A 12,727-nucleotide genomic window follows, 5' to 3' on the forward strand; every position below is an offset into this window, starting at 1 on the left:
TGTAGGGGCTGAGGCCAGGTGGTCTGGCTCCAAGCCACTCACTGTGCCTCAGTTTCCAGATCCGAGAAATGGGCACACGGCTGGAGTGCCAGGAGAAATTGCCGGGCACCCAGGGAAGAGGCTGCAAGGGTCCGTCTGGCCAGCCTTACCTTCTGGACACATCCTCCTGGGATGTTGAGGAGACTACTGGGCGATGCCAACCCCTCCCCCCCCTCCACCTCCCCGCCCCCCCCCACAGTTCCCCTTTGGTGCTAACTAGAAAGGTGAGAGCAGATTCCTGGAGGCTCTGGGTTAGCTGGGAACTTTCTCGGGCAGGGAGGTCACTTGGAGCGAAGCCCCTGTGCCCGGGCAACTGCAGCCCATGTCTGGCTCTCAGGGGAGCAGGGGCCGAGGTGCGGAGGGACCCCCTCTCCTGCCATGCACCCCGGGTCGTACATCTTTAAGGGGAAAGACGCGCGCTGGCGCTGGGCCTCTGCACACGTCACTTCTTCATTCTTTCCCTCCCCCCCCCCCAACTTGGCTCTTTTGTCCAACTTCCCGGCCAGCGCGGGGAGGGTTGGGGGGGGGGTCTTAAAAATCCACCTCCGGCCCCAAAGTGTCCAGCACCCCCTCCCCACTTGGCTCGGGTGGGCGGTCCTGGGGGACCCGTGGCGGCCGGTGGGTCCCCGGTCCGGTGCCGGGGACCAGGGCGGCTCGTAATTCGTAATAATAGCAATGATGGGGGTTCATGGGGCACGGGGGGGGGGATGCGGGGGGGAGCGGCTTTCCTTCCCCGCTCGCGCTCTTTTTTTCCCTCGTTTCTTTGAAAGTTGGATGTTGAGAAGTGGGAGGTTCGGGTGGGAGGGGAGGGAAACTGGGGGGAGGGAGGGGGGAGGTTGCCAGAGGGAGGAGAGACAGAGACACGGAGAGACAGAGACGGAGGAGGAGAGAGGGAGGGGGGACAGGAAAGGAAGAGAGAGGGAGAGCGAGCGAGCGCGGGAGGGAGGGAGGAGGGAGACCGAGGGAGGAGGCGGCGAGGAGCGCGCCGGCCGCGGCCGCGGGGGGGGGTTTGGAAAAATGACTCAGTAAGTTCAGCGCGCCCGCTCCGGCCGGCCCTGCGCCTCCCGCCGCGCCCGGGATGTATTCGTCCCCGCTCTGCCTGACCCAGGTACGCCCCGCGCCCCCCGCGCCCCCCGCCGCCTGGCCCCGGACTCGGGAAGCCCGAGGAGGCGGGACGCGAAAGGCGCGCGTCCCTCCCGCCGCCCCGCCGGGGCGCCCCCGCCGCGGGGCCGGGGGCCGGGGGCCGGGGGCCGGGGGCCGGGGGCCGGTGGGGGATGGGCTGGGTCGGGGACCCCCCCCCCCGCCCCGACCCTCCCCCGGGACTCCCGCCCCGCCCCCCGGCGCCCAGGCCTCTCCCCCACCCCCCACCCCACGCGGACGCGGGGCTCGGGGAGCAGGCTCGCCGGACGCGCGCCCCCATTCCACCCGGGAAGGTCTGGGGGCGCCCCTCGCCCCGAGAGCCGAAGGCGGGCTCTGCGTGACCCCCCCCACCCCCACCCCTCCGCCCCGGACCGGCCTGCCTCCAGGTGGCATCGAGGGGTCCTGGCTGGACCCCCCACTCGGGACTCTCTCGAGGAGAGGAGCCCTCGGATGTGCTCCCCAGACAACCCCCCCGCCCCCCCCCACCAAGGTTGTGCCCCGCCACCCCAGCCCCGGGACGCCTTTCCCCCCATTATTGGCCCACGTGTGCGTGGAGGGGGAGGGGGCGCGCGGAGTTGGAGGCGCCAGCAGCTGGGGGAGGGGGCGCGCCGACGTCCCGGCTTGGTCTCCCGCGCCCCCCCCCCCCCGCCCCCCCGGCACCGATCTGATATTTTCGCCGCATCGATTCTGGATTGTTGAGCCGCCGCCGCCGCCGGGAGGAGCCGGGAGGCCGGGCGTTCCGGGGTCTGGCCGGGGCACTGCGGCGCTGCGGACGCCCTCGCCAGCCCGGCACCTGCCCCTGCCCCTGCCCCCCTCCCGTAGCCTCTCACCCCTGGCCCCGCTCCCAGACTGCCCCGGGCTGAGCCCTTGTGTGACCGGCAAGGGGGTGCGTGGGGAGGGGGCGGCTGCCCCCGTCCCGGGCCGCACCCCGGGGGACTCCTTTCCTCCTCCAGCTCCCTGTGGGACGGCCTCCGAGGTCTGCCTTCGTTCGAGCTCCCCCCGTGTCCTTATGTGTCTTCAGGCCAGTGGGGTTCCGGCCTCAGTTTCTCCGGAGGACTAAGACAGGTTCTGGAGACAGGGGCAGACTGTAAAGTGCAGAAGTCAGGGGGCGGGAGTCCACCGGGAGCCTGGGTGCCCTGAGGAGCACCTTATGGGGAGCACGTGGATGTCTAGCTTGGGCCCCAGGGACCGCCAGTGTCTGGGGGGGGGCCCTATTCAGGATCCTGGGGTCTCCCTCATTCGTGGTAGGATCTTTCTTGCCCCGCTGGGAAGTTCCTGGCTGCTGTCAGCCAGGGGGAGGGCGGGTGCCGAGAGGGTCTCGGGCTTGTCCTACCCATGATCCCCTGAGTGACCTTGGGCAAGTCCCTGCCCCTAACCGGGCCTCAGTTTCCCTTTCCGAACAACTTCGGGAGGGGGGTCCCCGGAAGCTGCCCCTGCTGCCCCACCTCTGCCTCCCCACTGTCCTGAGGCTCTGCACCACCGCCCCCCCCCCGCCCCCCGGGAACAACTAAGGTTGCAGTCAGGGTTGCCTGTGACCTTGGGCCTCCCCGTCTCTGGGCTGGTGGGGTGGCCTGGGTGGCTGCGGGTGCCCCCGCCCCCTCTGCCCTTCTCACGCTCCCCAGCTCCCGGGAGCCACACAGGGCGGGGGGGCCGAGCCAGGGAGGCTACTCCAGGGGAGGAGGTTGGAAGGCCGCCTTTTGTCACCGAGCCCTGGAACTGCCCCATCAGGACTCCTCGGGAGACAGGCCTCCGTCCACGCTGCTGCGGTGGGAACCCGAGCGGGAACATGTGTGCTCAGGGGCCTGGCTTGGTGGCGGTTCCCGGGTGGTGGAGACAACAGTGAGGGATATCTGAGGCTGCCCCGTGCAAGCGACGGGGGGGGGGGGACACAGAGAGAGCCCCCCCACCGTGGAGGGAGGGGGAGGGGCCCAAATGCAGGGGGCACCCCTCCCCTGCTGCTCTCCTGCGTCCCCCCCACCGAGGAGGGGTGCCCCGCAGCCAGGTGTGATCCTCAGGGGTCCCTGCAGACCCAGCCTGGTCTGGGGGCTCCCGGAAGGACCCTGGCCGCCCCCACAGGGCCCCCACTCCTGGCCGCCCCACTCAGCCTGCGCCCCTCGCCAGCACCCCGTTTCTGTCTGACCATCATTTCCCTCCACCCGTCTCTCTGTCCCCCCGCCTGTGTCTCTGTGTCTCTCCCTGTCTCTGCCTCCAAGCCTGTGTCTCTCTCTCTCTGTCCCCCCATGTGTCCTTCCCCACGTCTTACATCTCTTCCCCTCTCTGTCTCTGTGTGTCTCTCCCCGTGTCTCCCCGTCTCTGGGCCTCCATGTCCCCCCTTTTCCCGACTAATTTTACAACCTGAGCCCATCCGAAAATAGCTCCCTTTTAGCTGATTCGACCCGGATCCTTGTCGGAGCCGGAGCGGTGGGGGGTGCGGGGGGGGGGGGGGGGGGGAGGCGGCCGCCCGGTGCCAGCGCCCCTGCGCCCCCGGCCCTGCCCACCGAGGGGGGGGGGTGGCCACGGCGGCCCTGGAGGATTCTGGGAGCCCCGTCCCTGTTTCAATGGTGACTCAAACGCTTTTTCACTTTTACTCTCGAGAGTAACTGTGGAGCAGCGGTTACTTCCATAAATCCTGCCGGCGGGAAGGCCGGCCTCCCGCTCGCCCCGCTCTGGGCCTCCCTCCCTGCCTCCCTCCGCCCCAAGCGCGCCACGTTAGTTATTCCGGGTTTGGGGCCAAATCCCTCTTGGCTGCAGGGCCCAGGATTCCCCGGGGCCGCGGGGCTGGGCCCAGGCCACGGCCACGGCCACGGCCAAGCCGGGCCGCCAGGGCCCCTCCCTCATTCATTCATTCCTCCCTTCATTTCTGCCCCTCCGTCCCTCTCAGCCCCTTACGGGCCGTTTCCCCAGCGGGGAGACTGAGGCTGGGAGGGTGGCCGGGACTTGTGATCTGTGTACTAGATATTTGAAGTGCCTCCTAGGGGCGGGGTGGGGATGGGGAATCAGTGACGTCTAGGCCTGGTGGGGGCTCTGGGGGGGGGGGGTCGGGGTCCCCCAGCACCTCAGGGCTGGGAGAGGAGCCCAGACCAGAGAGGGCCAGGGCCTGCCCGGGGTGGCACAGCACAGCACGGCTGGCAAGGCTGGGCCTGGGGCCGCTTCCTGCCTGGGTGCTGAGCCGGGCCTGGGCAGGTGGACGCTCCCTGTGGGTGTGCCCCCCCCCCCCCGCCGCCCCGTGGTCTGATGGCCCCTGCTTCGCTCCTGCAGAAAGCACAGCCTCGCTCCAGGCTGCTCTCTGTCTCCGTGCCTGCGTCCCTCCCTCCCTTCTCTGCGGCGGTGGTGAGGTGCCTCAGCGCGTCAGGGCCAGGCGCCTTGTAAATCACGAAGCCCGGATTCTGGCCGAGTCAGCGTTCTCTCCCTCGCTCCCTCTCTCCCTCTCTCTCTCTCTCTCCTCCCTCCCTCCTTCGCTCTCTCCCTCGGTCTCCGTTTCTCTTTCCCTCTGTCTCTCTCTCCCTCCGGCTCTCTGTCTCTGTCTGTCTGTCTGTCTCTCTCAGCCTGAACCGTCTGACCTGTCTCACACCAAATGCACACAAAACACTCACCAGGTCCTGGGTCCTCCCGCCCCCCGTCACACGAATGCACGCGTTCACACCGACCCATACACGCGTGTGCCGCCTCGCCTAGGTGCACCCCCTTGGTGCACGTGCAGGGGCCCCCGCGGGACTGAACCACACGCAGCCACGCTCACAGACGCACAGACGCGCGGGCTGACACCGCACCGACGGAGACACGGCCCCGCCTCGCCGCGGACGTGCCCTCACGGGGTTCCCCGAGCGGGACACCTAGGGCCCCTGGGATCCGCCTCCACATCTCCTTCAGGAGGCTCAGCACTGAGCCCTGGGCCTTCCGGCTGGGTGCCTCTGGGCAGGGGACCTCACTCTTCGTGCCCCGTCCTCACGGTGAAGTTCAGGGTGAGCTTCAGCTCCTCCTTGCGGCCTGAGGATTCAGGGAGGCGGGTCCCCTCTGAGGTGCCCGGCGCACAGTAGGTGCTTATGTTTGCTGCATAAACGAACGGCCGCACGGGTCCACCAGCTGAGACAAGGTGCGCAGGCCTGCCTTCCTCGGATGCCTCACCCTTAGCACAGCGCCTGGTATACAGCGGGTGCCAAATAAATGTGGCTGTGATTATGGCGGTCGCTAGACTAGTAACTGGATCAAACATCTGGGAGGCCTTTCCAGCATACCCTCCCCTCCTTCTGTCACTGCTTGCTGGGCAGGGAGCCAGGCCCTGGGCTGGGTGATGGGGACAGCGGTGACCCCCGAGGGTTTTTCTCGTGGTCTTTCCTCCCCGCCGGGCCTTGTCCAGGGTCGTCCCGAGTCTGGCCAAACCCAGCGGGGTAGCAGCATCCTTCCGCGCCTGGGGTGTGTGAACAGGGGGGGTAATTAAGGGTGAGGTTGCTCCCACGGGGATCCGGGCGCTGGGGGCACAGCGGTGAACCACAGGGACCAAATCTGTGTCCTGGAGGGCCTGCCGCTCTGGCCGAGGACGAGGTGGCGTGTGACTTGGGACGGAGCAGGGGAAGGGAGTCACACGGGATTCAGAGCGGGCACGCAGGGTGCTCCGGGGAGTCCCAGCCATGGGGCCAGACCACGTGCTTGAAGGGCCCAGCAGCGAGGCCGAGGGGGTCAGGAGGTCCCCAGTCACAGGGACGCGGGTCCGAGTCCCAGCTTGGCGCCTCCCCGGCTGCGTGGCTGTGGGCGGGTGGCCTCGGTGCTCAGCGCCTCAGTCTCTCCATCCGGAAAATGGGTGCAAGGATCGTCCCTGTCGGTAGCTCAGGAAGTGATCGGCCCCCGAAATGACTCCCTATCTGTCTCTCCCGCACCCCGGCCATCCTGCTGGAACATGAAGGCACAGAGAGGGAAGTCGGGAGATCCAGGGTTCAGACTCCCTGGTCACTTTGGCAGGAAGTTGCCATTCCCACTCCTCAGGATACATACCCAAATTCTTCCCAGTGGCCCACTAGACCCTGCACACCCGGCCCCCGTCGCCCCCTGCTCTCGTCCCTCCCATTCTTCCTGTTCACTCTGTTTCAGTGACACCAACCTCTTCGCCGTTCTTGCAAAACATTAGGCACGGGGCTGCCTCAGGGCCTTTGCACATGCTGTTTTCACTATGTGGAGAGCTCCTACCCTGGATTGTCATTTTTTTAGGTCTTTGTTCAAGTGTCCTCTCCTCTGAAAGACCCTCCCTGACCACCGTCAGCAAAAAAAACAAACACACACACAAAAAAAACCCCGTAACCCAAGGGATCCCCTGGCCCTCCTCAAACTCCTTGAAAATTTTTCAGGGCACTTTGTTCAAACTGACATTTTATTACATATTTGTCGGCTCGTTTTAACATCCATCCCTACCCCAGATCAGGATCCAGGTGAGGACAGAGCCCAGGTCACTGCTGGGTCCACAGCACCGTGCACGGAGCTGGCACACAGTAGGCACTCAATAAATGTTTGTGGAACCACCAAATGAATCTCTCCCTCGTTATATGAGCGTTGTGCCTAAGCTGTGACGCTCTGAGCTTGAGGGGAGGAAGGACCTGAGGTTAGGAGCACTCATCTGGTGCCAGATGGGCCTGGGTTTGAATACGAGCTCTGCTGTTTGCCGCTTAACCTGGGTTTAACCCGGAGGGAAAGACACTGGACCCGGGGCTTTGAAGGATGCGTAAGAGTTTGGGATAAGCATTCAGGAGCTGGCAAGACTGATTCGCCGTAACGTTTCGTGAGTCACCGAGTAGATGAGGGAGAGAGAATCCTTCCTGGAAAAGCATTCATGGTCTAACCCATCCAGCAAGGGCTGGGACCCAGGTGTCCAGCTCCCTTTTTGGCCAGGAAATCCCAGCGAGCCAAGTTTCTGGGAGTTTCTGGGAAAGTCCTGGCCTCACTCCCTTCCCCCCCAGCATTGGCTCTCTGGTTACCAGGAGTCCCAAACCCCAACAGCTGCAGCACCCCATTCTGCCCATGGTACAGAACGAGAAACTGAGGCCCAGAGCGGAGCAGTGATTTGTTCCTGGGTCACGCAGAAGGTGGCCGCTGTAACCCGACCTCATTCCCTTACAGACAGTCCGCTTGGTGGTCCTGGGACCCAGGTTTGGGGGAGGGGGGAGGAAGGGAAGGCAACAGAACTGGACTTGGAGGACCCCAGCTTGTGTGGCTGCCAGGCTAGGTCTGGGGGAAACTCCGAGGAGAGCAGGACAGGCTGCCTGAAGGAGAAGGGGCACTGGAGACAAGGCTTTGAGGGATGTGTAGGAGTTCTGGAGGACTCTTGGCCTCTAGCTTGCCTTGACCGTGTCCTTGGCCTGGTCAGCCGGCGAGGGCATCGGGAGGTGCCTGGGAAAGATGCGTTGGTTGTGGCAGGCCTTGTGGGACAGAGACAGTGACGGGCCTGCCTCTCACCTGGCCTGACCTCCCAGGGAGGACGAGGGACGCTGGGGCAGCAGGTCCGTGACCCAGTTACAGACTGTTTGCCTTCCTTCCTCCAGGCCCAGCTGGGGTCACTGGTGACGTGGGCTCCCACCCCTGCCCACCTCCCTGGCACCTCTCCTGAGAGTGGACCCAGAGGGGGGGGTGGGGCTCCAAGAAGGGGCGGAGCCCAGAGAAAGGGGAGGGGCTCAGAGAGAAAAGGGTTCTGGCGACCTGTCTGTCTGTCCCTGCTGGCTGACAGTCCGGCTGCCCCTTCCCAGCTACCTCTTATCACTGCCCCAGTAAGCGCGAGAATTTGGGTGGCGGCCATGGCCCAAGGTCAACACCATTGCCTTGGCCTCCTGCCACCCTGGCGTCCCCTCCACTGGGGGCAGCGACCTATGCCTCTACCGATCCCCCCCCCCCCCCCGGCTTCTCTGGCCAGGCAGCCTGGGCTCTGGTCCCAGCTCTGCTGACCGGCTGTGTGACCCTGGGTGAGTCACTCCCCGTCTCTGGGGCCAGCGTGTCAGGTGGCGTTCAGGCACAGAAAAGCCAGGCTGAGGTTGGACAGACTCCGGCCTAGGATGGGCCCCCTCCATTCTCCCTCTGCCTCAGCAGGTCAGCCGGGGTGGGGGCAGGGGTGGGGGTGTGGGCAGCGGAAGAGAGCCCTGAGGTCCAGTCCCTGCCACAGCTGTCACGGTGACTCACGCTTTGGGGGACATCGGAGTGGGGAGCTGGGGTTGGCACAGGCCGAGCCCCGGCCCGCCCCACCCTGGCGAGGGCGGGAGGCTATTTTCAGAGCCTGGGTAATAGGTGAAATCTGAGGTCGTTTCCCTTCCTCACCCCCCCGCCGGCACCCCACGGCCAGAGGTGCCCAGAGCAGGGAGGGTGCACCGGGTGGGGGTTACTGTGGGGCCCTTGGGCCTTTCCCTGAGCCCTGGAAGACTGTAAAAGCCACCAGAAGACTTGTAACAATGTCAGTAATAATAATAGAATAGCGTGGCCTCGGGAGCTGGGCAGATAATGGGACTCACATGCCAGGAAGACGTCTCGCTCCCCCTCTGGGAGCCTGGCGGGCCCAGGCGAGAGCGGAGACACACGGCCCAAGGTTTTCTTCCCTTTGCCTTCCTTTCTCCTGGAGGCTGAGAAACCAGGTCTGGGAGGTTCTGCAGACTCAGTTTCCCTTGATGAAACACGGAGAGAGGCAGCACCCCTACCCCCAGGGGAGGGGACTGGGCCTCCCACGGCCCCCGGTTGCGCTCCGGGGGACCCAGCGAGGGCCGCTGCTGTTGTCATGGGGAAGTCAGATGGGTGTAGGTTCCACGCCCCTCGTGACTAGGTCCCCTCTTAGGGCCTCAGTCTTCCCGTCTGTAAAGTGGGTGTTGGGGCCTCCCGGCAACACCAGTTAGGCATGACTTGGGGGGGGGGGTGGGTGCTGAAGTCACAGGTCTGGCCAGGACTTAGAGCCTCCCAGGCCTCAGCTTTTCTGTCTGTGGAATGGGTCTTACCGGCCTCCAGGGGCTCCTCTCTCCAGCTCTGGACCTCCTTGGACGGGCTCCCCTTCTCTCTTTGTGTTCTGATCTCACGCCTTCTTGGGCCTCCACTTTCCCTGCCCCTCCAGGGGGGTCTATACAGGAGCCCCTCCCCCTTCCCTCGGCCCCTGACGTCGAGGTTGCCCTAGTCTTGGCCCGTAGACCTCGGCCGGCCTTGTCTGTACCTAGGGGTCTATAGGAACGACCCCTAGCCCTCATTTCTTAAATCTGCACCGGGGCCGGTGGAGGCTGCCCTCAGACCTGCCCGCCCCGGTGTCAGCTTTCTTGGCTGATGGTAGATCTGAGAAACCAGCACCAAGTGACATTCTCAGAGCCTGGCCTCTCCTGCAATCATTGAGCGCTCACTGTATGCCTGGCGTATGCTTGGCCCCGGTCTAGACACGGGAGCGCACGCTCTGGTTCCGGGGTTTGCAAACCACAGGTCCCGGGGCCCAATGCCCGCCACCTCTCTTCCTAAATACAGTGTCCTCAGAACGTGGTCACGCCCGCCATTTACGTGTCGCATCTACGGCTGATCTGGCAGTAGGTGCAGAGTCGAGCAGGTGCGACAGAACGGAACGCTCGCCACCTTGTCCTTTAAAGCGCTTCCAGACTGGGGTGTGCCGACCCCCTTTCTGGTGGACAGAGAAGAGCTCCCTAACATCCTCATTCTCCTGACCTCAGTGTTCCCCGTCTGTGCAATGGGCTCGCCCCCATCCGCCTCTGGGGGCCCTCCAGGGTTCAAGACAGCCCTCCGTGAACTCCTGCCTTGCCCTGCGCCTCCCACACAGTCCAAGCCTCAGTTTCCCCGTTCGGGCAATGGGGCCGGTTCACGCCAGTCCCCCCCGTGCACTTCCGCCGGGTCCTCTCTCCCCCTTCCCCCCCGCCCCCCCGCCCCCAGCCTTCACTTTCCCCCAGGAGGTCACCAGGTCCCTGCCCACACGCGCCTGGGTCTTCCTGGGGCCCCTAGACCTCAGTCCCCTGGGCTGGGCGGTGGGCCCCCGGTCCCCGGCGCCTCCTGACCTCTGGCCTCTCGTGCCTGCAGGATGAGTTCCACCCGTTCATCGAGGCGCTGCTGCCTCACGTCCGCGCCTTCGCCTACACCTGGTTCAACCTGCAGGCGCGGAAGCGCAAGTACTTCAAGAAGCACGAGAAGCGGATGTCGAAGGACGAGGAGCGGGCGGTGAAGGACGAGCTGCTGGGCGAGAAGGCCGAGGTGAAGCAGAAGTGGGCGTCCCGGCTGCTGGCCAAGCTGCGCAAAGACATCCGGCCCGAGTGCCGCGAGGACTTCGTGCTGGCCATCACCGGCAAGAAGGCGCCGGGCTGCGTGCTCTCCAACCCCGACCAGAAGGGCAAGATGCGCCGCATCGACTGCCTGCGCCAGGCCGACAAGGTGTGGCGGCTGGACCTGGTCATGGTCATCCTCTTCAAGGGCATCCCGCTGGAGAGCACCGACGGCGAGCGCCTGGTCAAGGCGGCGCAGTGCGGCCACCCGGTGCTCTGCGTGCAGCCGCATCACATCGGCGTGGCGGTCAAGGAGCTCGACCTCTACCTGGCCTACTTCGTGCGCGAGCGAGGTGAGGCGGGCGGGCGCGAGCTGCGTGCGTGCGTGCGTGCGTGCGCGCGCGCGCCCGGGGGTCTCCAGGGGGCGGTGTGCGCGCGCGCGCGCGGCCGAAGCGGGGAGGCGGCTCAGGTGCGCCCCCCAGACGGGAGGCAGAGGCAACGGGAGGGTCCGAGGGGGTAGGTGGGCCCGCGCTAGGGCAGCGGGCAGGCACAGGTGTGAAGGGACAAGATAGGGTTCAAGGACGGTCTGAGGGAGGAGGCAGTGCGTCCTGGGGGGTTTGGAGGTGAGAGGCGAGCTCTTGAGATGGCGGGAGACGAGATCCTGTCCCGGAAGGCCCGAGGGGCAGCAGAAGGCCTTGCTGGGAATAGGGGTGAGGACCGGAGAGTGGCCGGTGGCAGAGAAACAACCTTATCCCTCTGGGGAAAGCGGAGACAGGGCTCTGGTCGCCCGCTGTGGATCCTGGTCGGTCCACCCTCGGGCCTTCCGCAGAGGCCTGACAGGTCCCGCCTCTGTGCCGCGTGGGAGACTGGGAGCTGTGCGACTTGGGCTGGGTGGCCACCCTCTCTGGTCCGCTGGTCTCCTGTGTCCCCAGCTCCGGCCCTTCTAGCCGGGCGTCTGCTGGCTCTGGGGCCGGATGCCCCTCCTGGAGACAGCAGGGTTTGTGAGAGCGAGGAGACCCACGGCAGCTTCCTGGACAAAGTGGCGTGGCTGAGCTGAGCTCTGCGGGATGGCTGGACAGAGCCGAGTGTGGGGGCGTCCCCGAGGGTCAGCGCCCTGCCTGGGCAGAGATGCGGAGGCCAGATGTGCGGGCCGGCCTCTGGATGCCGGCAGGGCTGGTGGCCAAGGGCAGGGCCTGGCTGGCAGGGCCGTGGGCCCTGTCGCCCTGCTGCTTCCTGGCTGTGGGTCCAACCTGGGCCTCAGTTTCCCCTGTCTGTCACATGGAGGTTATGAGTCCTTAGCTCGATTAGGCCACGGGGGACTCGCCAGGTCACGCATGTAGCTTGTGAACGCTGGCCTGCCACGTGGCAGGTGTCAGCTGGGAATGTGTTCATGTGGATGGAGTCCAGCGTGCCTGTAGGACCCAGCGGTCACATGTCACATGCCCCCCCCCATGCCTCGCCCCCCCGCCCCCCCCCCCGGGGCTGAGCCTGGTGCTCACGTGGGCACGCACCTGGGGGCCGCCTGAGTGGGTCCGGTGGGTACGCTCAGGTTGCATGCCCAGCCACGGCAGACCCCCCGGGAGCACGCTCCGTGGCACGACCAGAAACAGAAGGAAGGCCGGGGGCGGCCCGGCGTGGGGGTCTGGTGGGGGCAGACCGGGTGCCCGGCCGCCCAGGTTCCACGCAGAGCCCTGCCCTGTTCAGGCCGTGACCTTGCACACATCGCGGTTCTGTGTGTTTCCTCTGCACGCGGGGGAGGGGGGGGGACAACCACGCCGACCCCTGGCGGTCTGGGGGGGGGGGGGCGGGAGAGGCGGGCAGTCTCCCAGTCTCGACCTGGGTTCCCCGACCTTGACCCCCTCCGCCCCCCTGCCCCGCCCCCACGGACGAGCAGCAAACCCACTGAGGCCGGGAGCGCAGCCGCCTTCGGGGTCGCGGAGGCAGAGGGGCGGACGAGGCGCCTGTGTGTCCCGGGGCCGGGGGCAGGGGTGGCCTTGGGGGCTGCTGAGCTCATTACCACGCGGGTCCAGGCCTCTCCCGCCACACACCACCCACATCCATCCTGCAGCCTGGCCCTGCCCCCACCTCCTCCGCGCTGAGCTGATAAAATTTTGAAGCGAGTTTTCTGCCGGAGTCAGCACAATCTCCAGCCGGCCCCCTCCCCCGCTCGGCTCGGCAGGCAGGCAGGCCGGGCCTCCGGGCTTCCCCAGACACCCTCGTGTCCGGCGGCCATGCCTTGGCCGGCCAGCCCCGTCTGCCTCTTCGCTCGAGGGCTGGGGAAGGTCAAGGCTCCCGTCATCCCCTTTCCTCGTCTTTAAAATGGGAAGCTTGAAAATAGTTGACCG

At 66.1% G+C, this 12,727-nt stretch overlaps 1 protein-coding gene across 5 annotated transcripts in view; it reads left to right on the top strand.

Moving 5' to 3' along the window:
- The window catches only part of NFIC (nuclear factor I C), a 62,603-nt gene that overhangs the window by 5,000 nt on the left and 44,876 nt on the right, over positions 1–12,727 (top strand). For 2 of the 5 annotated variants that reach the window (XM_043586118.1, XM_043586121.1), the window contains exons 1-2: positions 983–1,147; positions 10,204–10,735. In XM_043586118.1, coding sequence (XP_043442053.1) covers positions 1,118–1,147; positions 10,204–10,735 — 562 coding nt within the window. In that variant the 5' untranslated portion in view covers positions 983–1,117. Of the gene's footprint in view, positions 1–877; positions 1,148–10,203; positions 10,736–12,727 lie in introns of those variants that run through there. The other 3 variants (XM_043586119.1, XM_043586122.1, XM_043586120.1) reach the window with 3 other exon arrangements.

This window comes from Prionailurus bengalensis, chromosome A2 (genome assembly GCF_016509475.1).
Source record: "Prionailurus bengalensis isolate Pbe53 chromosome A2, Fcat_Pben_1.1_paternal_pri, whole genome shotgun sequence".
NCBI lineage: Eukaryota > Metazoa > Chordata > Mammalia > Carnivora > Felidae > Prionailurus > Prionailurus bengalensis.